The following is a 25266-nucleotide window of genomic DNA, read 5'->3' as shown; positions in this document are numbered from 1 at the left end:
GTAGGTCTATGTACTGTATGCCTCCATAGACATCAGTGCTGGCCTGCCTGCAGACCCTGCAGTTTGTTTAGCAACACTCCATTTGACGACGCCCGAAGGGTGCAATTAAGTCCAATTACAGCCTGTCGGTTTTATTAAGAGGCACAGGCTGGCCAGGCTCGGGGGCAGCACGGGGAGTAGGAGCTGCAGCAGCACCAAACTGCTGCACTGCACGCAGCCAGACTGGCTGACGGAGGGGAATAGAGGCATAACTCTGAGGAGAAGGGCAAACAGAAGCAGACGTCAGCAAACCAAAAAAGACAACTGACAGACAACTAGACTAAACAACTCGGCTGTGAATGTAAACAATGGAGGTGTAGAAAAACAGAAAAAGTTTAAAGCTATTCTTCAACCAGGCCGGGGTCAGCAGGTGAGCTGACCTCAGATGCTCTAATGATTAGCCTAATGTACATCATCAGGGTAAGACCCCGTTTGGCACGTAGAGAGAGATTAGTACTGTAAACAGCTGCTCAGGCCACACTGATCATCTATCCTTGAGGTGAAACGGGGTCGGACTAACAGTCAGGTTTAGAGGCAGTACTGTGTGCCAGGCTACGCCATACTGTATTACTGAGTTATCAAACTAGAAAAAGCATGGTATGATTACTTACTTTTATGACCGCTGATTTAACAATTGATCAACAGGGCAACGGGAAATGTAGAAATGTATGAAGACCAGCGATGGTGGGATTTTTTGAGGATTCAAATCCATTTCACCATATTATTTTGGATGATATTATATCGATACTTTGACTCCAAGTAAAGTACCATAAGCTAACGCTAGTCAGCTGTACCTGTGGCACAATTGCGGAAATTTTCTTTCAACTTTTTAAATAATGAGCCAACAAGTTTTCATCACTTTTACTTCCATGACTGATCAAAACTCAAATTCACACCCCTTGACTTTTTCCACATTTTGTTGTGTTTCAGATACAGGCATCCTTCCTAACTCAGTTGCTGGAGAGGAACTGGGATTTCACCATGAGGCCAATGGTGACAATAAAACAGTTACAGTCTTTTGGCTGTGATAGGAGAAAACTGAGGATGGCTCAACATCATTGTAGTTACTCCACAATGCTAACCTAATTGACAGAGTGAAAAGAAGGATGTCTGTACAGAATACAAAATATTCAACATGCATCCTGTTTTGAACAAGGCACTAAAGTAATACTGCTAAAAATGTGGCAACGCAATTAACTTTTTCTCCTGAATACAAAGTGTTACAGTGCATTTGGAAAGTATTCAGACCACTTTACTTTTTCCACATTTTGTTACGTTACAGCTTTATTCTAAAATGTATTAAAAATATATATATATATATATCATCAATCTACACACAATACCCTATAATGACAGAGCAAAAACACATTTCTAGACATTTTTGAAAATGTATTAAAAAAAACTTGGAAATATCACATTTACATAAGTACTCAGACCCTTGACTCAGTACTTTGTTGAAGCACCTTTGGTAGCGATTACAGCCTCGAGTCTTCTTGGGTATGACGCTACAAGCTTGGTACACCTGGTTTGGGGAGTTTCTCTAATTCTTCTCTGCAGATCCTCTCAAGCTCTGTCAGGGTAGATGGGGAGCGTCACTGCACAGCTATTTTCAGGTCTCTCCAGAGATGTTTGACCGGGTTCAAGTCCGGGCTCTGGCTGGGCCACTCAAGGACATTCAGAGACTCCCGAAGCCACTCCTGCATTGTCTTGGCTGTGTGCTTAGGGTTGTTGTCCTGTTGGAAGGTGAACCTTCGCCCCAATCTGATGTCCTGATCGCCCTGGAGCAGGTTTTGATCAAGGATCTCTCTGTACTTTGCTCTGTTCATCTCGCCCTCAATCCTGACTAGTCTCCCAGTCCTTACCGCTGAAAAACATCCCCACAGCATGATGCTGCCACCAACATGCTTCTCCAAACGTGCTGCTTGGCATTCAAGCCAAACAGTTCAATCTTGGTTTCATCAGACCATAGAATCTTGTTTCTCATGGTCTGAGAGTCCTTTAGGTGCATTTTGGCAAACTCCAAGCAGGCTGTCATGTGCCTTTTACTGAGGAGTAGCTTCCGTCGGGCCACTCTACCATAAAGGCCTGATTGATGGAGTACTGCAGAGATGGCTGTCCTTCTGGAGGAACTCTGGAGCTCTGTCAGGGTGACCATCGGGTTCTTGGTCACCTCCCTGACCAAGCCACTTCTTTACCGAGCTCAACGGTCAAATCCTTCGACCTCATGACTTGATTTTTGCTCTGACAAGCGCTGTCAACTGTGAGACCTTATATAGACAGGTGTGTGCCTTTCCAAATCATGTTCAATCAATTGAATTTACCACAGGTGGTCTCCAATCAAGTTGTAGAAACATCCCAAGGATGATTCATGGGAGCTCAATTTCGAGTCTCATCGTAAAGGGTCTGAATACTTATATAAATAAGGTATTTCTGCAAATACATTTGCAAAAAAAAAAAAAAAAAACGTTTCACTTTGTCTTTATAGAGTATTGTGTGTTGATTGATGAGATTATAATTTAAAAAAAATCTGTTTTAGAATAAGGCTGTAAAGTAACAAAATGTGGAAAAAGTCAAGGGGCCTGAATACTTTCCGAATCCACTGTATCTTTGCGGCAAATACAATACAACACATTACTGAGTACCACTCTCCATATTTTCAAGCATAGTGGTGGCTGTATCATGTTATGGGTATGTTTGTAATAAGGACTGAGGAGTTTTTCAGGATAAAAAAGAAACGGAATAGAGAGAAACACAGGAAAAATCATAGAGAAAAACCTGGTACAGTCTGCTTTCCACCAGACACTGGGAGATGAATTCACCTTTCTGCGAGATAAATTCACCTTTCTGCAGGACAATAACCTAAAACACAAGGCCAAATCTACACTGGAGTTGCTTATCAAGAAGACAGTGAATGTTCTTGAGTGGCCGAGTAACAGTTTTGACTTAAATCTGCTTGTAAATCTATGGCAAGACATGAAAATTGTTGTCCTGCAATGATCAACAACCAATTTGACAGATCTTGAATATTTTTTTTATAGAATAATGAGTAAATGTTGCACAATTCTGGTGTGGAAAGCAATGTGAGATTTACACAGAAAGACTCACAGGTGATTCTGTGGGCGGCAGGTAGCCTAGTAGTTAGAGCGTTAGACTAGTAACTGAAAGGTTTCAAGATCAAATCCCTGAGCTGACAAGGAAAACATCTGTTGTTCCGCCCCTGAATAAGGTTACTAGTCTAATGCTCTAACCACTAGGCTACCTGCCACCCACAGAACCACCTGTGGGTGATTGGATAGGTGGCATCCTATGAAGGTGCCACATTGAAAGTCACCGAGCTCTTCAGTACGGGCCATTCTACTGCCAATGTTTGTCTATGGAGATTGCATGGTTGTGCGCTCAATTTTATACACCTGTCAGCAAAGGGTGTGGCTGAAATATCCAAATCCACTCATTTGAAGGGGTGTCCAGATACTTTTGGCAATGTGGTGTTTTAGAGTTTTTTTTATTTTTATTACTGATGTTAAAAAATGTCTTCCACTTTGACATCAAACAATTAAATCCATTTTGATCCCACTTTGTAACACAACAAAATGTGATAAAAGGTGTGTGAACACTTTCTGAAGGCACTGTGGAATCGTGAGAATCAATTCCCAGCCCTAATAAATACCACCCATCTGAAATCTGACAGCAAAAACGCCTGAATGCAGATGTCACAAAGCAATTTGGGAGGGGGCTACATACAGTAGTCATGTGAGCTTGCCCTGGGATACTTGTGTGTGTGAATAGCGTAATACTACAGCTGTGATGGAACAAAACACCGGCACATCTTTCATCAGTCATCATCGCATCAGAAATGTGCCTCAAATGAATGCGTCGTTTTCCACAATCGCCCCCTTTCCTTCGACCCCACGGCGGGGATGTTTACAGATAGCTATCATTCTGTCTTCTTCACGTTTTGCGTTTGGACACGTTTCAAAAGACCAGGGCTTTTTATCTCGCCTCATGCTGTGAGGAAATTTGCTCCTTAATGGCTTTCAAAACAGGAAGCCCGACAATAAAAACTGGAAAATGAGAATGCAGTCCTTTCAGAAGAGGCATTCTTCGCAGTGTTGGAGAATAGTATTCTGAGTGCACGTCACTGTGGTGCCAACTGTGTCAGTCACAATGACCTTCACCTGCCAGCACAACTTAATACTACTACTGGATACCAAATTAAAGTCTGAATACTGTTTATGGCATTCTTACTGTAGTACATTTCACAACCCAATCCCCTGCCTCCTCTATGGAATTCATGCCCACTGAGTCTGTCCTGGACATGCCATGAGTAAGCTAGTCCTTCTGTGCACCAACACAAAAAAAGAGACCAGAAAGACAGCTACATGCGCTTCTGCACAGTTGGATAAAACAAACCTTAACCGCACAACTCAACTTCACCAAATAACTATTTGTTTTCAAAATGTTCTGAAGTGGTTTTTTTTTCTACTCTCCTCTCTCTCTGGGTAAAACAAATCCCAAATTTCCGGCCCCAAAAACACCCCCTCCCCTTTCTCCCTCCCTGTGTGCCCTTTCCGTGTGTGGAAGTGTTCCCTCCCATTGATTCTTCTCAGCCGGGGCCCTTCCTTGACGGTGTCATCTCCAGCACCATCCTTCCTTTTAACCGTGCTTTACTCTAGTGGCGTAGTGTACTAAACCGTCAGAGAGGAGCGGGTGAAGAAAAGAAAAGCTGATACATGCGGCCCAAAGTTTCATCTATTGATTTCTGTTTGATGAGATGGTGGGGGGGGGGGGGGGGGACAGTTCAAAGCCGCGGAGATTCTGTTTTGATCACCACTACAGTAGTGGTGTTTGTTAGTAGGGGCAGTAGTAAACAGTAGACAAAGACTGTATATGTGAATTTGTGTGCGTCTATCTGTGAATTCCTTTGATTCTGTGTTGTGTTTAGTTCACGCACAGATTCCATGTGGTCAGTAGGTTCATTAAATGTAGTGAAAACATGCAACGGCTTTACGACACGCTGATATACGATCATTAGAATGTTCCAGCACGTGACCTACTCTACACGGCCTATCCCTATGGAGTTGAACGGTAGACGAAGTGAATACATTCGCTCACTCGATGTGCGGTATTAAACTGCAGACACAGGGAGAAACATAAAGAACATCACTACTATTCAACAAATTAAGAGTTACATGAGCTGGGAGAAGGAGATGGTAAGTTATGGAGTGACAGGTAGAGAAAGCTTGACAGCAGAGGGAGAAAGAGAAGAACGAAGGTAGTCTTTGCAACGTCCATTCATTTCCCCCATCATGAAGCAAGATACGGAGAGCCAGGGAAAAAAGACAGCACGGTCAGAATGCTGGGTAAGGTAGCAACTACAGAAAGGGAGAATGAGATGGCGGGAGTCTTTGCAGTCTCCATTCATTCCCATGATGAGCCAGAGCTGTAGACTCTCACCCAGTGCTCCCCACTCTGCTAGTCCTCTCTGTGATGTGCAGCTGTGTCCACTGGGGGCTACAATTAACCAATCAAACTCATTCCAGCCGAGACTCGGCGCCGCCTCTCAAACCCCCTCGCTCTCTGGAGCCTACTCTTCCAAAGAGACGGGCAACTTGTAAGACTGGGGGAGGTAGCCTTTGAAGTCCCAGGCGCTGCCGAGGCCTCCCTTTTTGCTCATATCAAGGGTGAGGAGACGTAACAATTAAAATGGCAAGAGGCAGGCACCACGGCACGCATGCACAGCACACAGGCTCATGCGCATGCAGGAGAGCTCGTGTGCCGTAAGCACGCCCGCTCAGAAGGTGGGCCACAATGGAGGAGAGGCAAGCTAGGCGTTAGCATGGTGGCTAACGGGTTAGCACCGACAGAGACCGTGGTACAAGCGATGAAGTTTAGCATGGTGGCTAACGGGTTAGCACCGACAGAGACCGCGGTACAAGCGATGAAGGATCTTGACACATATTTCCTAGTAGCGTCTTTTCCATCCATCTCCATTTTCTATCTGTTGCTTCTCTGTCATTACCTCTCTTTCATCAACACAATTGGAGTTAGTGGTAACACAATCCGTCTTAGTGGTAGTTACTAAAACCCAGATGGCCTGTAATGTATGTGACTCCATGTTGCATAAGACACAGCTTTACTCCTCTCAGTGGCAACCTTCCAGGTAATTACACAGCACTGACTACCAGCCCAGATAGTGCGCACACACAATCAAACACACACACACACACACACACACACACACACACACACACACACACACACACACACACACACACACACCTGTCTCTTATACACATCTAGATGTGTATAAGAGCACACACACACACACACACACACACACACACACACACACACACACACACACACACACACACACACACACACACACACACACACACACACACACACCTCCCCTACAAATGCAGAATCAGTTTGACACACAGCCAGGCACAAACCCACATAATTTTAAGGAGGATTACAATGACTTCAAATCATACCCTGTTCCCCAGTCCCCATATACTGCGATCCTCCCCTGTCAACTCCGTTGCCTTTAGTCTGTCGTGCTATACCTACAGTATACCAGGACTGACTCTGCTGTACGGTGCAGGGTCATCTATAGTTTAAACAGGTGTGCTTACGCAGATGCAACGGAACATGTGGTCTGCATTAGCTACAGCAGTGGTCACCAACCATTTCCAAGTCAAGACCACTTTCGCAATCAAAAAGCAAGCAGAGATCTACCACTCCACATTTTTTTTTAAACATGAACCTAATAAAAACAGTTCTGTAAGAATGAGGTTTGTACAGTAGGCCTAATACATTATCACAGCATATTGGCTATATGCCTGGCCTGCCAATATTGTTCTTCTCAGACCATATTATATTTCAAAACTTGAGCTATAGATCAGTTGGTGATCACTTGCGAGGCACAGATGAGCATAAATTGAAAACATTTGCAAATCATTTTATTTTTTATTTTACTGGACTGATGCTACCTGCATCTGATGATCATGATGCTTTCGAGACAACTGGGAACTCGGGAAAAAACAAGGTCAAGTCATGACAAATACAATTTGATTTGATTTGATCAGTGATTTTCAGGTTCGAAAGTTGGAGGTCTAGACAGTTGCCAGAGTTTACGAATTGGAATTCCGAGTTGGATAACCGTTCAAAACTATTTTCCCCAGTCGGATCTTGAGTTCCCAGTCGTTTTGAACACGGCATGACCAGAGAAAGTGAAATATTCCTCGATATTAAAGTAGACACGACGTGCTGCTAATAATAATAAAAACGCAGGGCTATCGATATACTCGTCTTGTCATTCATTGCAGATGCAGCGCGAGCGGAAGTAGCATGTTTTAAAAGTTTGTAAATCTTACGTAGACTAGTATTAACATTTTCTGTGGCCGGGGTCATGGAGTCTCTGTAGGTGGTTTGAGATATCCGATTGGCCAGCGCAGCAGGCACACTCTATTTAGCTACAGATCTCCCAGTCCGCCGGGTAGGCAGAGTTTCTCTTTTCATAAGAATTAAATGGTTCAAATGGGAACACTTTGCTTACCCGGTGCGCAGGGCTTCTGAATCAACCACCAACAGCACAACACAAAAAAAAAATTAAAATAAGGAAAGCAAGCCTTTCACAGCCTTTATAGTTGGCTTTTCTACAGAAATGTTTGGTGATTGACTAGGAACGCCTTGAAGAGCGACCAGTCGAGCGCGATCGATCATTTGGTGACCGCTAAGCTACAGCAAGGAGCAGTAGCCAAAAAGAGCTTAACCAGCGTTCTACTGTAGCATCCGTCAAGACAAGAGCTTAACCAGCGTTCTACTGTAGCATCCGTCAAGACAAGAGCTTAACCAGCGTTTTACTGTAGCATCCGTCAAGACAAGACTTAACCAGTGTTTTAGCATCCGTCAAGACAAAAGCTTAACCAGCGTTTTACTGTAGCATCCGTCAAGACAAGAGCTTAACCAGCGTTTTACTGTAGCATCCGTCAAGACAAGGAGCTTAACCAGCGTTTTACTGTAGCATCCGTCAAGACAAGAGCTTAACCAGCGTTTTACTGTAGCATCCGTCAAGACAAGAGCTTAAACAGCGTTCACTGTAGCATCCGTCAAGACAAGAGCTTAACCAGTGTTTTAGCATCCGTCAAGACAAGAGCTTAACCAGCGTTTTACTGTAGCATCCGTCAAGACAAGAGCTTAACCAGCGTTCTACTGTAGCATCCGTCAAGACAAGAGCTTAACCAGTGTTTTAGCATACGTCAAGACATGAGCTTAACCAGCGTTTACTGTAGCATCCATCAAGACAAGAGCTTAACCAGCGTTTTACTGTAGCATCCGTCAAGACAAGAGCTTAACCAGCGTTTTACTGTAGCATCCGTCAAGACAAGAGTTTAACCAGCGTTCTACTGTAGCATCCGTTAAGACAAGAGCTTAACCAGTGTTTTAGCATCCGTCAAGACAAGAGCTTAACCAGCGTTTTACTGTAGCATCCATCAAGACAAGAGCTTAACCAGCGTTTTGCATCCGTCAAGACAAGAGCTAACCAGCGTTTTAGCATCCGTCAAGACAAAGAGCTTAACCAGCGTTTTACTGTAGCATCCGTCAAGACAAGAGCTTAACCAGCGTTTACTGTAGCATCCGTCAAGACAAGAGACTTAACCAGCGTTTTACTGTAGCATCCGTCAAGACAAGAGCTTAACCAGCGTTTTACTGTAGCATCCGTCAAGACAAGAGCTTAACCAGCGTTTACTGTAGCATCCGTCAAGACAAGAGCTTAACCAGCGTTTTACTGTAGCATCCGTCAAGACAAGAGCTTAACCAGCGTTTTACTGTAGCATCCGTCAAGACAAGAGCTTAACCAGCGTTTTTACTGTAGCCATCCGTCAAGAAGACAAGAGCTTAACCAGCGTTTTACTGTAGCATCGGTCAAGACAAGAGCTTAACCAGCGTTTTAGCATCCGTCAAGACTAACATGTCAAAAGGGTGCCCTTTTAGCAGCTTGTCAACAAACTGCATGATAGTGATAGAAACAAAAATAGCTAATGCATAAGTTTGCATTTATTTGCAAACATAAATTGGACATCAGTTCTGTGTACATAGCACTGCAAGTCATGCTTCATAAAACAAGGAAGCATTCTGTCTTTTGTCTGTTATTTTAGACTTCTCTAAAGACAGAATCCCATAAAAAAAACACAACGGCTATGGTCTCAATGAATGCCAGTGAGAATCCACTGAGCCATTCAGGCTGCCAGTTGATTTATCCATGCCTCACTACACACCAATCAGCTTGCCCGCCCGGCCACACCACCAGCCAGTCACTTGTCTGCCATTTCAACACAAGATGGAGACAGTGCCAAAAGTTCTAATTAAAACCTCCATTCAGCAAGACGTGTGACGGAAAGGGCCCAAATGCTGGGCTTTCCAACAAAGTCGACGAAAACAACAAATTCTGCGGACAAGCCGCATCTTCTCGGTTTCTGCCGAGCACCAAATAAATAAGCATGAAGAGGAGGGGGAAGGGTAGCGACATCTTGTTACGGAGGAACAGAGCATGTAGCAGATAACAGAGCGACAGTGTTCAAAGAGGCAGTGTTCAAAGAGGCAGGCCGGTAAAACTTGAGCAGATACGACATCATCGCCTCACTGTCCCTTAATCAGCATCTAAAGAGCAGCCTGTCGCGTGTCTGCAAAACCACGCCTGTCTCACTCCAATCACAACGCTTAACGGGTTTTTAATTTCAAATCTCACACACACAAACAACTGTCACACAGCCACTCGGGCCGGGCTGCATCCATGCTATTTATTTTACTCTGAAAGGATGTTAACAAGACAAATGAATGAATAAATACACAAATAATGCATTTAGATAACGTTAATAATGTATGAAAAGTAAGCTGCTGTTTTGCTTTTTGACACATATCCCAATGCTGAGGACTTTGATGGTGGGTGTAACGGTTGTCGTCGGAAGGAAGAGACCAAGGCGAAGCGTTCTTTGAGTTCCACATAATTTAATAACGAAGTGAAACTTTGAAAGGACAAAACAATAAAGAATACAACGACCGACCAGCTTCGATGTGCAAACTACCTGCACACAAACAAAGAACAAGATCCCACACAGAAGGAGGGAAAGGGCTGCCTAAGTATGATCCCCAATCAGAGACAACGATAGACAGCTGCCTCTGATTGGGAACCACACTCGTCCAGAAACAAAGAATTACAAAACATAGAAATAAAGAACATAGAATGCCCACCCAAATCACACCCTGACCAAACCAAAATAGAGACATAAAAAGGCTCTCTAAGGTCAGGGCATGACAGTGGGTTGGTTCATTATGGTGGGTTCATTAACTCTTGTACGTGTTTTTGTTTACAGTCTGGTTAGTGTCTGGTGCACATGGCATTTCTGCTTGCCCATCAGCAGTGTGAAATGTTGCCTGAAACAATATTGTATCCACTAGCTATATTCTATATTAAATATTATAAACTGGGTGGTTCAAGCTCTGAATGCTGATTGCCTGAAAGCCGTGGTATAACAGACCGTATACCACAGGTATGACCCCAAAAATATTTGTACGTTTCTAATTACATTGGTAACCAGTTTATAACAGCAGTAAGGCAACTTGGGGGTTTGTGGTATATGGCCAATATACCACGGCTAAAGGCTGTATCCAGGCACTCTGCATTGCGTTGTGAATAAAGGCTTCAGCATGCTACAGTTCTGCTGGCTTCGGCTAGTCAAAACGAGTGCGTGTGCTCGCATACTCCCTTAAAAGACATTTGCTTGAAAAAAAACCCTGTTTTGTCCATTTTGAAACGCCGTTGCCAGTATACACTTCCTCAAAATAGTCAGAATGAATCTAAGATAATTCAATAAATCTGTCATGAATTTTGAAGTTTTTTATGCAGAGGAGATCTTAGCCACATGAATTTACATCTAACTAAGATGTTCATGCAGTATTTCTCAATGAAAAATGCGCATGAAAACAAGTTGTCGCTCATTGAATGACAACAAAGACTTTATTGAAGAATCCCTACAGTTGACCAATCACCAACGAAGGGGTGTAAAATGTTGGCTACCGACTTACAGCTTGCCTCCCCCAAAAATGTTGTGTGCCCAAACAGCCGAAAAAAACCTTACCGAAGTCCAAAACAAACAAAAACGTTAAAAAAAATATTGCTGTAATATATGCACAAACTCTTCCGAACTGTTTCGGCTGGGAAGCATGCGGACACCTTAAGAACTGCCCTTAGCCGTGGTATATTGGCCATATACCAAACCCCCTCGTGCCTTATAGCTTAATTATAATACAGGCAGGCACCACATTACTACAAGACAAAATAGCTTGCTCAATCAAGCATGATGGTCTTGTAAGTATAAAAGCAAAGCTGTTTCATATTCAGTGCCGTCCATAACTAATGGACAGTGAAGCCTTTTGTCTTCTTTTGGCTCTATACTCCAAAAGAATGAATTTGAACTCAAACAATAACTATGAGGTTAAAGTGCAGACTGTCAGCTTTAATTTGAGGGTATTTTCATCAGGTGAACTAGTGAGCAATCACAGAACTTTTTGTACATAGCCCCCCCATTTTAGGGGAGCAAAAGTATTGTGACAAATTCACTTACAGTGGGGAGAACAAGTATTTGATACACTGACAATTTTGCAGGTTTTCCTACTTACAAAGCATGTAGAGGTCTGTAATTTTTATCATACGTACACTTCAACTGTGAGAGAAGGAATCTAAAACAAAAATCCAGAAAATCACATTGTATGATTTTTAATTAATTAATTTGCATTTTATTGCATGACATAAGTATTTGATACATCAGAAAAGCAGAACTGAATATTTGGTACAGAAACCTTAGTTTGCAATTAACAGAAGAGTTCATCTTGCCACTCCAACGTTTCCCTAGTTTCTTGACCAGTTTGCACCACACGCAGCACGGGATTTTGCCCACTCATCATAAGACCTTCTCCAGAATCCTTCAGGTTTCGGGGCTTGTCTGGTGGGCAATAACGGACTTTCGGCTCCCTCCAAAGATTTTCTATTGGTTCAGCGTCTGGAGACTGGCTAGGCCACTCCAGGACCTATGATGCTTCTTACGGAGCCACCCTTAGTCTGCCCTGGCTGTGTGTTTCGGGTCGTTGTCATGCTGGAAGGACCCAGCCAGGACATCTTCAATGCTGCTTAACTGAGGAAGAGAGGTTGTTGGTCACGATCTCGCGATACATGGCCCCATCCATCCTCCTTCAATACGGTGCAGTCGTCCTGTCCCTTTGCAGAAAAGCAGCCCCAGAATGTGTTTCACCTCCATGCTTCACGGTTGGGATGGTGTTCTTGGGTTGTACTCATCCTTCTATTCCTCAAACACGGCGAGTGGATTTTAGAGCAAAAAGCTCTATTTTGTCTCATCAGACTCAACATGACCTTCTCCATCCTCCTCTGGATCATCCAGATGGTCATTGGCAAACTTCAGACGGCCTGGACATGCGGTGGCTTGAGCAGGGGGCACTTGCGGGCTGCGCAGGATTTTAATCCAATGACGGCGTAGTGTGTTACTAATGGTTCTTCTTGAACTGGTGGTCCCAGCTCTCTTCAGGTCATGACCAGGTCCTGCGTGTAGTTCGGGCTGATCCCTCACATTCCTCATGATCATTGATGCCCCACGAGGTGAGATCTTGCATGGAGCCCAGACCGAGGTGATTGACGCATCTTGAACTCTTCTTCCATTTTCTAATATTGTGCCAACAGTTTTGCCTTCTCACCAAGCTGCTGTCTGTGCTATTGTCTCTGTAGCGCCATCCACGCTTGTACAGGTCTACAATTTAATGCTGATGTCTCTACACAGCTCTGCTGGTCTTGGCCATTGTGAGAGGTTGGAGTCTGTTTGATGAGTGTGTGGACAGGGTGTTTATACAGGTAACGAGCTCAAACAGGTGCAGTTATACAGGTAATGAGTGGAGAACAGGAGGGCTTCTTAAAGAAAAACTAACAGGTCTGTGAGAGCGGAATTCTTACTGGTTGGTAGGTGATCAATACTTACGTCATGCAATAAAATGCACATTATTACTTAAAAATCATACACAATTGTGAATTCTGGATTTTGTTTAGATTCGTCTCTCACAGTTGAAAGTGTACCTATGATAAAATGACAGACCTCTACATGCTTTGTAAGTAGGAAACCTGCAAAATGCGGCAGTGTATCAAATATTGTGTTTTCTCCCCCACTGTATATGTGTATAAAATAGTAAAAGTTAAGTATTTTTGGTCCCATATTGATAGCAGCGCAAATGACCTATCACGCTTACTATAGCAAATTTGTTGGATGCATTTCCTGTTTGTTTTGGTTGTGTTTCAGATTATTTTGTGCCCAATAGTCACAGTGCCGAACACAACAGGTGTAGATCTTACGTGAAATGCTTACTTACAAGCCCTTAACCCAAAATGCAGTTTTAAGAAAAAGAGTTAAGAAAATATTTACTAAATAAACTAAGTTTAAAAAAGTAATATATATATACTATATATATATCACAGTGAAGTCGGAAGTTTACATACACCTTAGCCAAATACATTTAAACTCAGTTTTTCATTTAAACTCAATTTAAACATTTAAACTCAATTCCTGACATTTAATCTAGTAAACATTCCCTGTCTTAGGTCAGTTAGGATCACCCTTTATTTTAGAATGTGAATGTCAGAACATTGTAGAGAATTATTTATTTCAGCTTTTATTTCTTTCATCACATTCCCAGTGGGTCAGAAGTTTACATACACCCAATTAGTATTTGGTAGCATTGCCTTTAAATTATTTAACTTGGGTCAAACGTTTCAGGTAGCCTTCCACAAGCTTCCCACAATAAGTTGGGTGAATTTTGGCCCATTCCTCCTGACAGAGCTGGTGTAACTGAGTCAGGTTTGTAGGCCTCCTTGCTCGCACACACTTTTTCAGTTCTGCGTACAAATTTTCTATAGGATTGAGGTCAGGGCTTTGTGATGGCCACTCCAATACCTTGACTTTGTTGTCCTTAAGCCATTTTGCCACAACTTTGGAAGTATGCTTGGGGTCAATGTCCATTTGGAAGACCCATTTGTGACCAAGCTTTAACTTCCTGACTGATGTCTTTAGATGTTGCTTCAATAAATCCACATAATTTTCTTTCCTCATAATGCCATCTATTTTGTGATGTGCACCAGTCCCTCCTGCAGCAAAGCACCCCAAAACATGATGCTGCCACCCCCGTGCTTCGCGGTTGGAATGGTGTTCTTCGGCTTGCAAGCCTCCCCCTTTTTCCTCAAAACATAACGATGGTCATTATGGCCAAACAGTTCTATTTTTATTTCATCAGACCAGAGGACATTTCTCCAAAAAGTACGATCTTTGTCCCCATATGGCTTTTTTATGGCAGTTTTGGAGCAGTGGCTTCTTCCTTGCTGAGCGGCCTTTCAGGTTATGTCGATATAGGACTTGTTTTACTGTGGATATACTTTTATACCTGTTTCCTCCAGCATCTTCACAAGGTCCTTGCTGTTGTTCTGGGATTGATTTACACTTTTCGCACCAAAGTACGTTCATCTTTAGGAGACAGAACGCGTCTCCTTCCTGAGCGGTATGATGGCTGCGTGGTCCCATGGTGTTTATACTTGCTTACTATTGTTTGTACAGATGAATGTGGTACCTTCAGGCATTTGGAAATTGCTCCCAAGGATGAACCAGACTTGTGGAGGTCTAAAAAAAAAATTCTCTGCTGATTTCTMTTGATTTTCCCATGACGTCAAGCAAAGAGGCACTGAGTTTGAAGGTAGGCCTTGAAATACATCCAGCTTCTAAAGCCATGTCATAATTTCTGGAATTTTCCAAGCTGTTTAAAGGTACAGTCAACTTTGTGTATGTAAACTTCTGACCCACTGGAATTGTGATACAGTGAAATAATAATAATAATCTGTCTGTAAACAAATTTTGGGAAAATTACTTGTGTCATGCACAAAGTAGATGTCCTAACCAACTTGACAAAACTATAGTTTGTTAACAAGAAATTTGTGGAGTGGTTGAAAAACGAGTTGTAATGACTCCAACATAAGTGTATGTAAACTTCCGACTTTAACTGTATATATATATATAATTATATATAAACAATAATGAGGCTATATACAGGGAGTACCGGTAATGAGTCAATGTGTGAGGATACAGGTTAGCCGAGGTAAAGTGACTATGCATAGATAATAAACAGTGAGTGGCTATTTGATTAATTGTTCAGCAGTCTTATGGCTTCGGGGTAGAAGCTGTTAAGGAGCCTTTTGGACCTAGATTGGAAATCAAATCAAATCAAATGTTATTAGTCACATGCGCCGAATACAACAGACCTTACAGTAAAATGCTTACTTACGAGCCCCTCAACCAACAATGCAGTTTAAAAAAAAATACGGATAAGAATAAGAAATAAAAGTAACAAGTAATTAAAGAGTAGCAGTAAAATAACAATAGTGAGACTATATACAGGGGGGTACCAGTACAGAGTCAATGTGCGGGGGCACCGGTTAGTTGAGATAATATGTACATGTAGGTAGAGTTATTAAAGTGACTATGCATAGACGATAACAGAGTAGCAGCGGTGTAAAAGAGTGGGGGCAATGCAAATAGTCTGGGTAGCCATTTGATTAGGTGTTCAGGAGTCTTATGGCTTGGGGGTAGAAGCTGTTTAGAAGCCTCTTGAACCTAGACTTGGCACTCCGGTATCGCTTGCCGTGCGGTAGCAGAGAGAACAGTCTATGACTAGGGTGGCTGGAGTCTTTGACAATTTTTAGGGCCTTCCTCTGACACCGCCTGGTATAGAGGTCCTGGATGGCAGGAAGCTTGGCCCCAGTGATGTACTGGGCRGTWCGCATTACCCTCTGTAGTGCCTTGCGGTCGGAGGCCGAGCAGTTGCCATACCAGGCAGTGATGCAACCAGTCAGGATGATGGTAGATAATGTATTGTCTCATTTTGGAGTCACTTTTATTGTAAACAAGAACAGAATAAGTTTCTATACACTTCTACATGAATGTGGATACTACCATGATTACAGATAATCCTGACTGAATCGTGAATAATGATGAGTGAGAAAGTTAGATGCACAAATATCATACCCCCAGAAAAAAAAATGCTAACCTCCCCTGTTATAGTAATGTTGAGAAGTTAGCATGTCTTGGGGGTATGATATTTGTGCCTCTCACTAATCACTATTCAGGATTAATTCCGGATTATCCGTAACCATGGTTGCATCCACATTAATGTAACAGGAGATGGAGCGTACTGGAATGTATTACGGATGTTAGAAACTGGTGAGTTTATGTATTTATGCATGTATTTGCACACTGCAGTCAGTGCACAACCGGGGCACTGTTCACATGTAACGTTAGCTAGCAATTTGTTTTCTCAGCTAACGTTACAGTTTGAGTTGTGTCCTGTCTGAGAGTGAAATGTGGTTAACCCTTACTGAAACTTGGAGTATGGATTAGCTAGCTAGCTAGTGTTGCAAAAGCCAATCGCATGCATTGTACGGTAGCAGTGTCACAATTTGTTGGTTTTGAACTAATGTACTAGCTAGCTATGTTTTGTGGGAAAATGTAGGACTCCCATTTGGATATGAGCTAGCTAACGTTAGCTAGCTTCTGTGTCAAGGTCAGCTGTTGTCAGCTGTTTTTGTGTATAAATCTTCCATAACCAAAAATCGCTAGCTAACATAAACTCACCCCATTCCGTACAAATGTGCGCAACCGCGACATTCAAACGAGGCTGCAAAGAAAACTAATGGGACTGTAGCGACTGTGTTGACTTCAAAATCTGGGGTGTGAATTACGTTTCTATTCATGCGTTGATCGACATGGTAATGGCTCTATAGTATTGGAGAAAAGTTGAAAAAACTGACGTGTCATGCCGTAACGTACAGCACGCATAAAGCAACTATTTCTGTCTTACAATCTCTCTCCACCAGGTGTAGCACTTCTCTCATCGTTTAAAAACAAGAAATGGACAGTGACGGGGGTAAGGGGGGATACCTAGTCATTTTTTGCGTCATCACTGCAAGCGATCATGATTCTCAAAGCCGCTGTTTACTTCTGAAAATCACTTTAGCACCGCCCTAAAAACCAGATTCAAATTCGACACGTACTTTCAAATAGGTATGTAATGACACATTATATAAACTCTTTAGAGTGTTTTATTTACATTTTAGAGGCGATAAGGTGATAAGTTGGACAGATAGAGTGAAAAAAAGCAGTTTCCCATACATCTCCTCTCCTTCTCACTACCACACATTAGTTTCGCTTCCCCACCCGCCATTTTTTAGAAGACCGGACGGAGCTCATTGCCTTCTTGAATCATGCAGAAACGGGCAGCGTGGAGGTCTCGGCATGAATTCTGTTGGAAAGGGGAGAAATTGTGCTTTACAATGGTATTGACATTACAGTTGATCTGGAAGTATTACGTTTTTGGGGCGCTAAAATAAGGTCAATTGTACGGACCAAGGCGATGTACAAAAGTGAGTGAGTTTAAGTTATCTTTCTTTGCTTGTTCATTAGCTAGCTAGCGTTCAGCTGACTGGTGTCAGCTAGACAAGTAAGCTAATGTTAGCTAGCTAGCTACTCAAAATATCTGTTTGTATTTGTTGATTAAGCTCAGCTTGAATACCACCATATCGCTAGCTATCTACTGTAGCCTGTGTTTGTTCTTATACTTTTCTTATGACTGGTATCCTGGTGCAGCTGTGTTGTTGCCGAGCCACCGAATTGCTTGACCTGGTGTATTAGCATTGTCAGAAATGCTACAAAAAAGGTAGCACGTCATTGGCACGTGAGAGTGATAAAGTATGCATTTAATCAAAACTGTTGCCCCTACAAACGTATTCAGTCCGAAAAGGTGGCAAGTCTAATGGTCACTTTATGGACACTTTAGTCTAGTTCTTATCCAACGCCTAGATATTGAGCTTGGCCGGGGCAAATTAGTTTGTTTTTTACCCAATGCTAACGACCCTGTTCAAAATCTGGTATATGGTTGCGGTGACGGCTAATAATGAGAGACAGGGAGTTACCTCCAATCGAGGTGATTTGAGAATTTTCATTGACATTAGTGTCATATATTAAAGGGCTAGAGGCATCACTACTACTGTATCACAGCCGGCCGTGATCGGGAGTCCCATAGGGCGGCGCACAATTTGCCCAGGGTCGTCAGGGTTAGGGGAGGGTTTGGCCGGGGTAGGCCATCATTGTAAAATAAGAATTTGTTCTTGACTTGCCTAGTTAAATAAAAGTTAAAAAAATATATTTAAAAAATATGATATGATGGTAAGGAAATTTGAATTTAATATTGAGTTTCAACCAACGCCATACTATTGTAGCGCCGACCAGTGCGACAATAATAATTGATTTTCCTTAACAACATACCCATACTTGAATGAAATTGGCCAATGTTTCCCTGACATGTATGGTAATTATGATTTAAGAATGTCCCCTTACTTAGTGCACTTGTGGTATGCTCAGGTAGATTTAAGTGGCACTTTAATAAGCCCTTTAGTCAGAGGTGATTCTTGGAGTGCTGAGAAAAATAAATAAATAAGAAACGTGCATACTTGCAGAGGAATGCAAGAGCATGCAAATACAATCACCTGCCTTGGTGTGAACTGTCACAAATTTCCACAAAATATTTTAAATAGTCTGTCATTGCTTTTTTGAGGATTCAGGAGACTAAAGAAGGGCTTGGCACTCAGGGATCATTGACTACACTGACTGTGGAAAATAAAAACACAGCCAAACAAATAAAGAAAGTTCAGCGATGTCTTCACTGAAACTGCTGAGAAGAATAAAATCAAATAAATTGGAGGTTAGTCTCACTCAGGTTGAAAAACTCACTGAGGACAATAGAAAACTATTCAGAAATCAGATACCGAGTGTTCTCAACTAATCCCCCTGACCCGCTCTCACGCCGTACGAGCAGGGAAACTAAACCTAATTCAGGGCAGCTTAAGTGCTCCCTGGAAACAGTCAGCATTCCACTGGCCAACACACACACACACACACAGACAGACACACACTCAGAGAGAGAGAGAGAAGATTTTAAACTTTGACTGCCACAGTGCATTCAACCGTAGCAATAAATTGTTATTTGGGGCTGTGGGGTTCATCGCCTCTCCATAGACCCCCAGCCCGCACTACCCCTCTCAAAACATCCCACCCAAAATCTCTCACTCCAAACAAAGTGTGGCCACTGCAGTCAGGCAAAGAAACAGGCAGGGGATGGGTGCTCCGACACAAGGGATGCTGTACCAGTCTAGCCATTGAATGTGATTCAAGAGGACAGCAGACAGTAGCACTATATACTTTTAGAGTCGAATTTTAGAGCTGTACATCCAGCTTCCTTTGGGTGCACTGCTATTTGACCCAGACCTTTGGACATCTTTCAGCCAGATACAGCAATACATAGTCCTTAAAAGGAGAAGTTTACTTTTTTACAACCAAATCTCTATTGTTTATGTAAATGGCATGTTATCGCTAGAAGGGTCAAGATACTTATTTAGCGMTTTCACTTGTTTTTGAGAAACTCATTCCTGTTGTGCAGTACGGGGGACTCTGAAAAAACATGAAGAAATGCTCCAAAAACACCCAAATATGTCCTTTTAGAAACAGCAAATCTCTCTGTATAGTGATMCAGGTCTTTAGATGTTATACGCATGAAATTGGGTCGTTACGAACTTTATCCGCAATGTTATATTCCATTTTGTGCGACTCAAGACGTTTACTCTAGCCTGCTGCTAGAATGGTCACTCGAGTCGAAACAAAATGGAATATAACGTTGCGAATAAAGTTCAAAATGACACAATGTCATGCAAGTTTCTCAAAAACAAGTGAAATTGCAAAAGTGTCTGGACCCTTCTATAACATGTAATTTACATCAAGAATAGAGATTTTGCTGTAAAAAAAAAACTAAACACAATTCTCCTTTAATGAGAAATCTTTAAGACTTTAATTCTAGAGGGATCATCATTTTTGTTATTTACAGTTTCTTTTCCTTTAACCTTCTGACCAAGTAAGCACGGGCAGTGATTTCATAGAGCGCTAACACGAGTCATGACGCACACACAAACACATACTGTACTTTGGAGGCAAACACTGCRCCAAATTCTACAGGCGACCCTGGGGATATTCTCTAAATTACTTAACCCTACTCTCTCATGTCAAAACTTCCTGGAGTAGGCATTTCTAAAGGAAAAACAAAGAGTTTCACAAAGTAATAACGCTGTGTATAATCCCACACAATTCAGTCTGGTAAGAAAGTGAGAACAGAGGGAGGAAGCATTTCAACAAAAACAAATCATTGGTTTGGCGAACAGATGTGTGTAAAAACACCCTCCAAAGATTGAGATTTTATCCCCTGAGTCAATCAATTTRGTGTGCTGATGCCCACTTGAGATAGGGTAAATCCAATTGTCTCAATTTTGCAGTAACATTGGCAATAACTGACAGAGCAAGYAAATACAACTTTTCATGCTTTGTTGGAGGCATCAGGGCTGGACTATAGGCTACTTGTAAAGTTATAGCCTAAATCTTCATGTAATATGTTTCCCTCCTTTTCTGCCTTCCCATCACCCCTCCTCCTATTTCTCCTCCTCCTTGGAACCAGTCATTCCATTCCTCAGCTGAGAAAAGGAGGTCACGTATCGACTTACCCAGCGTCCCTCTCCCTCTCCCTCCTACAGCCACAAGACCCTTCAGAAGAACCCCCCCCCCCCCCCCCATTTCATTCCATCACTCTACCCAACCGAACAACACCTCCCCATTTCAATTCTTCCATACCCCCGTTTCCCCCTTCGCCGCCCAACATGCCCTCAGCCAATACTAATTGGTAAATCTGTTGACCATAGCAGTTCCAACAATGAACACCTGGAGTTCTGTCAAAACGAGTTTCCCTGTGAAAACGCCCTCAAGACTACTACAGTACACGCCCCCTCTCCATCGCTCACAGCAGCGCTGCCACAGAATCAGATGCGGGACTTGGGCAGAGGAGGAGGGAGGGAGGGTTGGACAAGCAGGGGGATATAGAAAAAGGGCTTAATGTTAATGATCATTATTTGGAAAAAGTCGCAGTGGGATGTTTCACCAGGTTCCTGAAGACCATTATGCCAAATTAACCGATCTGTTTGCACACTGTACCATTATTTAAAGTCAAATTTTGATGAGACATTTTCTACTGACTGCAAAGCTAGCTTACTATTTTAAAAAAATTCAGTGCCATCACTTCTCGTCACTTTTCTAGTTGCTCTCAAGCACACACACACCACACACACACACACACACAACACACACACACACGCCTGCAGTGTGTCACAAGGCGTGGTGTCTGTGATGTCATGTGCAACTGTGCTTGACAACCTTACTTGACCTGACTAAGACCACTAATGTAGCACACAAACAGACACACCTCAAATTGGATTGGGCAACCATACATCTACATCTTAGACAGAGAGACACAGACACCAACACATATGCAGACACACTTGTGCAGACAAACACATATTCAAGACGCACTCACAAAGAAACACAGACATAGACACACCCAACAGAGCTCCTGCCTTACCTAATCAAACAAGTTCTGGCAGACACTTTTTACTGGAGGGAGGGAGGGAGGGAGGGAGGGAGGGATATCTCTCTCCACTTGTAAACAGTGTTAACATTAAAGGTTATTTCCGAAAGTGTTTTTTCCAAGTGTAACATTTTTATTACCGACACGGTCCCGATGGAGCGTGGAAAATCAAGCAATTGATCAGCCGGAGCAACTCAAGCAGGCAACTCAAAAGAATCCGGGGTCCATACAAAGGAGACAACAATTTGTTTTTGTCTTGGCTCCTCAATGACAACCCACGTCCCACAGTTCCTCTCACTCCCGTCATCAGGCTAAACGTGCAACCATGAGCCACAATCTAGCCTAGCGCCCACTGATCTGGCAGCAGTCAACAGTCAGCTCTGCAGATGAAGGCTAGCCATTATGTCCTGCTCCATTCAAACTCTGACCGTTTGGGTACGTCAAGAAGGGAACCATAATTGAAAAAGTAGTAATATAGAAATGAAACAGGCCCTGACTATTCATGGTCCGTGGATGGCTCCTGACGACAGGAGAACAATTCAGAAAAGAGAGAGAGAGATTCACACACTCCACTCCCTAGTTAACTTCTCGCTGGCTCTGCATTCAGATGACGATAATAAAGAGAATCCTCTTCAAGACAGCTGCTAAGAGAAATAGATGAAAAGAGAACAGAAAGAGATGCTCTCTCCCGGATGGTAATTCAAACACGAACACAGAATACAGTCCTTCAGCAAAAGACTGGAAAACGATTGACATCTCATAATATGTGAAAAAAGAATTACCAAAAACCTCAGAATAAATACACTATACTGTCTGACAGAAACCTTTGTGGACCTGAAATCATCAATCTATACCATGTTCAAACAGTATAGACTTAAAGTAAAATACCACCAAAAAAGTATATTTTTGTATTTGTTTCATTAGTCTGTTGACATAGTCCCGAAATACGTACATTTCAAAATACATAAATCATCCCAGTATGATGCATGTTGCATCCGCAGATGATTTCTATAGTTTGAAAGTTTTGGGACTATGTCAACAACGGACTAATGAAACAAATTACCCCAAAATATTTTCTGGGTGGAGTTTTCCTTATAATCAACAGACACTTTGGCACTGTTTTAAAGCAAATGATACAATCCTCTATCGACAGAGAGCGTAATACTACCTCGAGAGTAAACATTCTAAACCATCTGATGTTAGCTACAAAGCACAGTCAGCAAACGGAGCTAGGCTACACCGACTATCATAACGCTAGAGTGGGTTTACAAGCCAATTACTTACAAAACACAGTTCACAGTTTTCTAAACCATCTCTGGAAATCAGGGTTGTCAGAGAACTAGGCATGTATGTGTTGCACAAGACATCAGTACATATTTAGTGTGAGAACCAGGATAAAAAAGTCAATAGGCACTTGAAACTTGATAAGTATCCCCCAAAATATCTGCACCAGCCCCCATTACAGAGCAACAAAAAGCAAGTCAACAACAATGCAGCAACAGCACACTCAATCAGCAGCAAACACAACAACATAGCATGATTAGGCTATCATTAGAATGACTATTATTATTCTTTTTATTTWWWWAAAAAATCATCATCATCATCATCATCATCATTTGTCAGTTGTTATTTGGCATCATCAACCAGCTAGCAAGATACTTGGAATTCAAAGTTCTCACCAACTGAAATTGGTGAAGGCTCAGATCTGACTGTCCGGGGAATTCCAAGCAGAAGGGCCCCTGAAAGGCAAAGACGGACGTTCCCGAGTCACACAATTATATCAGCTCACACACACATCATCCTAGCCTACCAGGAACATGAATGTAAAGCAGTGTGTTTTCACTTCCCAAAAGAAATAGGCCTTCTTTTCACTAGCTAAGCTATTCATTTATTTAACCTTCTATTTCCTTTCCTTATGGCTACCTCAGCTTTCTCCAGGGTTCCATGCCTATCCGTATACACACACATTACACAGAGAATATGAGAACATGGGTTGGCTTTGGGTTGGTTACATGGCTGTTATACTGTTATACACTGGAGTTTCTCAGCTGTTCTCGCTGCTGGTTCAAAGACATCTCCTTCTTTGGCTCTTAAGTAAATGCAGCTTGCACTAGGGTGAACATGGGGAGATGTATTCCTGTGCATTAGGTAGGTGTGCAGCTAACAGCCAAATCATGTTTTACATCACTCTAAAATCAGGAGAGGAAGGGCATGGAAAGAAAGAGGGAGGAAAAAAGAGGAAAAGGGAAAAGAAACAGGGAAGGAGATGAAGAGTTCATGTATCATTTTACAAAAAAACTCACACACAATCATTCAGACACAAACACACAGACCCCCAAAAACTACTGAACCACCTAAGTTAGTTATGACAAAGTGTTTTCACCATATACAGTCCTGAAACCTCACACATAACGTTACTGTACTGTACAGGTTAGCCTACTCTGCACAAAAGTCAATAAGTCTTGTGTGCTTGACCCTATGACTGCTTGACCCTGTGGGAGACAGATTTCTCTCAACAGGATTACAGTATATACAGTGGTTATCTGTGTGACTGCTTGCACGCACACAAACACAGTCTAGATCTGCCCATTACCTAGGGTGGCCTAAGTTTACAGGGGTTAGCCTACATAATGGCTAAATACCACCCAGAGGTAAAAAGGACAAATGATCTCTCAACTATTCATGTGCGTATAAAAGCCGCTATTCACATTTCTTCCTGCAATCAGATGACAACTAATGGTGGCGTGCTCTAGGCCTAGAGTGCATTCCTGAGGAAAAAATATCGAACAATAAAGGAAAAGGTATAACAAAATAGGCTACGCACTATTACAGGTCAGAATCTGGATGGAATTTTTCCTCTATAAATCCCTATAAATTCCACTGTCGCTTGCTCAGTCATTCCTTTGTTGGCTGCTCAGCAGACACTGACTGTCAATGGGAAGTCTGTAAACAACTGGACATTCAGTGTTGTAGAGAAACAATGACTTTGTCTAGATTGGGTTTCACTGAGTGAAACAGAAAACCCCTATTACCCATTCTTGTCACAGTTCCCATGATTGACACACGTCTCAGCTAGTCTCACATTTGGCCCCCAAAATGGTCATGATGTCAGCATGACAGTGCAACGTCTGGTTTGAGACAATGGACAGGGCCAAGGCCTGTTGGGTGGCCAGAAGAGGTACAAAGCCCCCTGTCTAAGGGTGAGGCCATGTCTCCTACCAACAGAAGAGCCGAAGGGGCTCTGGTCGAGAACACTACTGCCATAACAGACAGCATTGCATTCTTCTGTGATAATGCTACCACTGACTTTGCTCAGTCTACCCAAAGCTTGCAGACTGAAGCAAGGATGATTATCTGAGCAAGGTAGAGGAACAGAGCGAGAGAGAGAGAGAGAGCGAGAGCGAGAGCGAGAGAGAGAGAGGGGGAGAGAGACAGACGGAGAGAGGTCTCCCCTCGTAAACAGTGAGGGCAGTGTGTCTCCAGTCTGTGACCCTGGGGGCACTCATTAACAGTGAGGCCAGGCTCTCCCACCAGGGCTTCCAACCCACAGAGTTATTGTCTGTACAGCCCAGGTGGACTGCAATTCATAGGGAGGAGACTTGTCTTTAT

The 25266-nt window shown here is 42.6% G+C and overlaps 1 protein-coding gene across 34 annotated transcripts in view; it reads right to left on the bottom strand.

Moving 5' to 3' along the window:
* Positions 1-25266, bottom strand: part of LOC111978135 (transcription factor 7-like 2) — a 135839-nt gene that overhangs the window by 54235 nt on the left and 56338 nt on the right. For 26 of the 34 annotated variants that reach the window (XR_011481394.1, XR_011481395.1, XR_011481396.1 and 23 more), the window contains exon 5: positions 23337-23396. The exons of the other annotated variants lie outside the window; for them this stretch is intronic. Coding sequence is in view for 20 of the 26 variants with exons in the window: in XM_024007979.2 (XP_023863747.1) it covers positions 23337-23396 (60 nt within the window). In the remaining 6 variants the exon portion in view is untranslated. The remainder of the gene's footprint in view (positions 1-23336; positions 23397-25266) is intronic. 34 annotated transcript variants of the gene reach the window in all.

Source organism: Salvelinus sp. IW2-2015, linkage group LG18 (assembly GCF_002910315.2).
Source record: "Salvelinus sp. IW2-2015 linkage group LG18, ASM291031v2, whole genome shotgun sequence".
NCBI classification, from domain to species: Eukaryota; Metazoa; Chordata; class Actinopteri; order Salmoniformes; family Salmonidae; genus Salvelinus; species Salvelinus sp. IW2-2015.
This window is presented reverse-complemented; position numbering and strand designations above follow the sequence as displayed.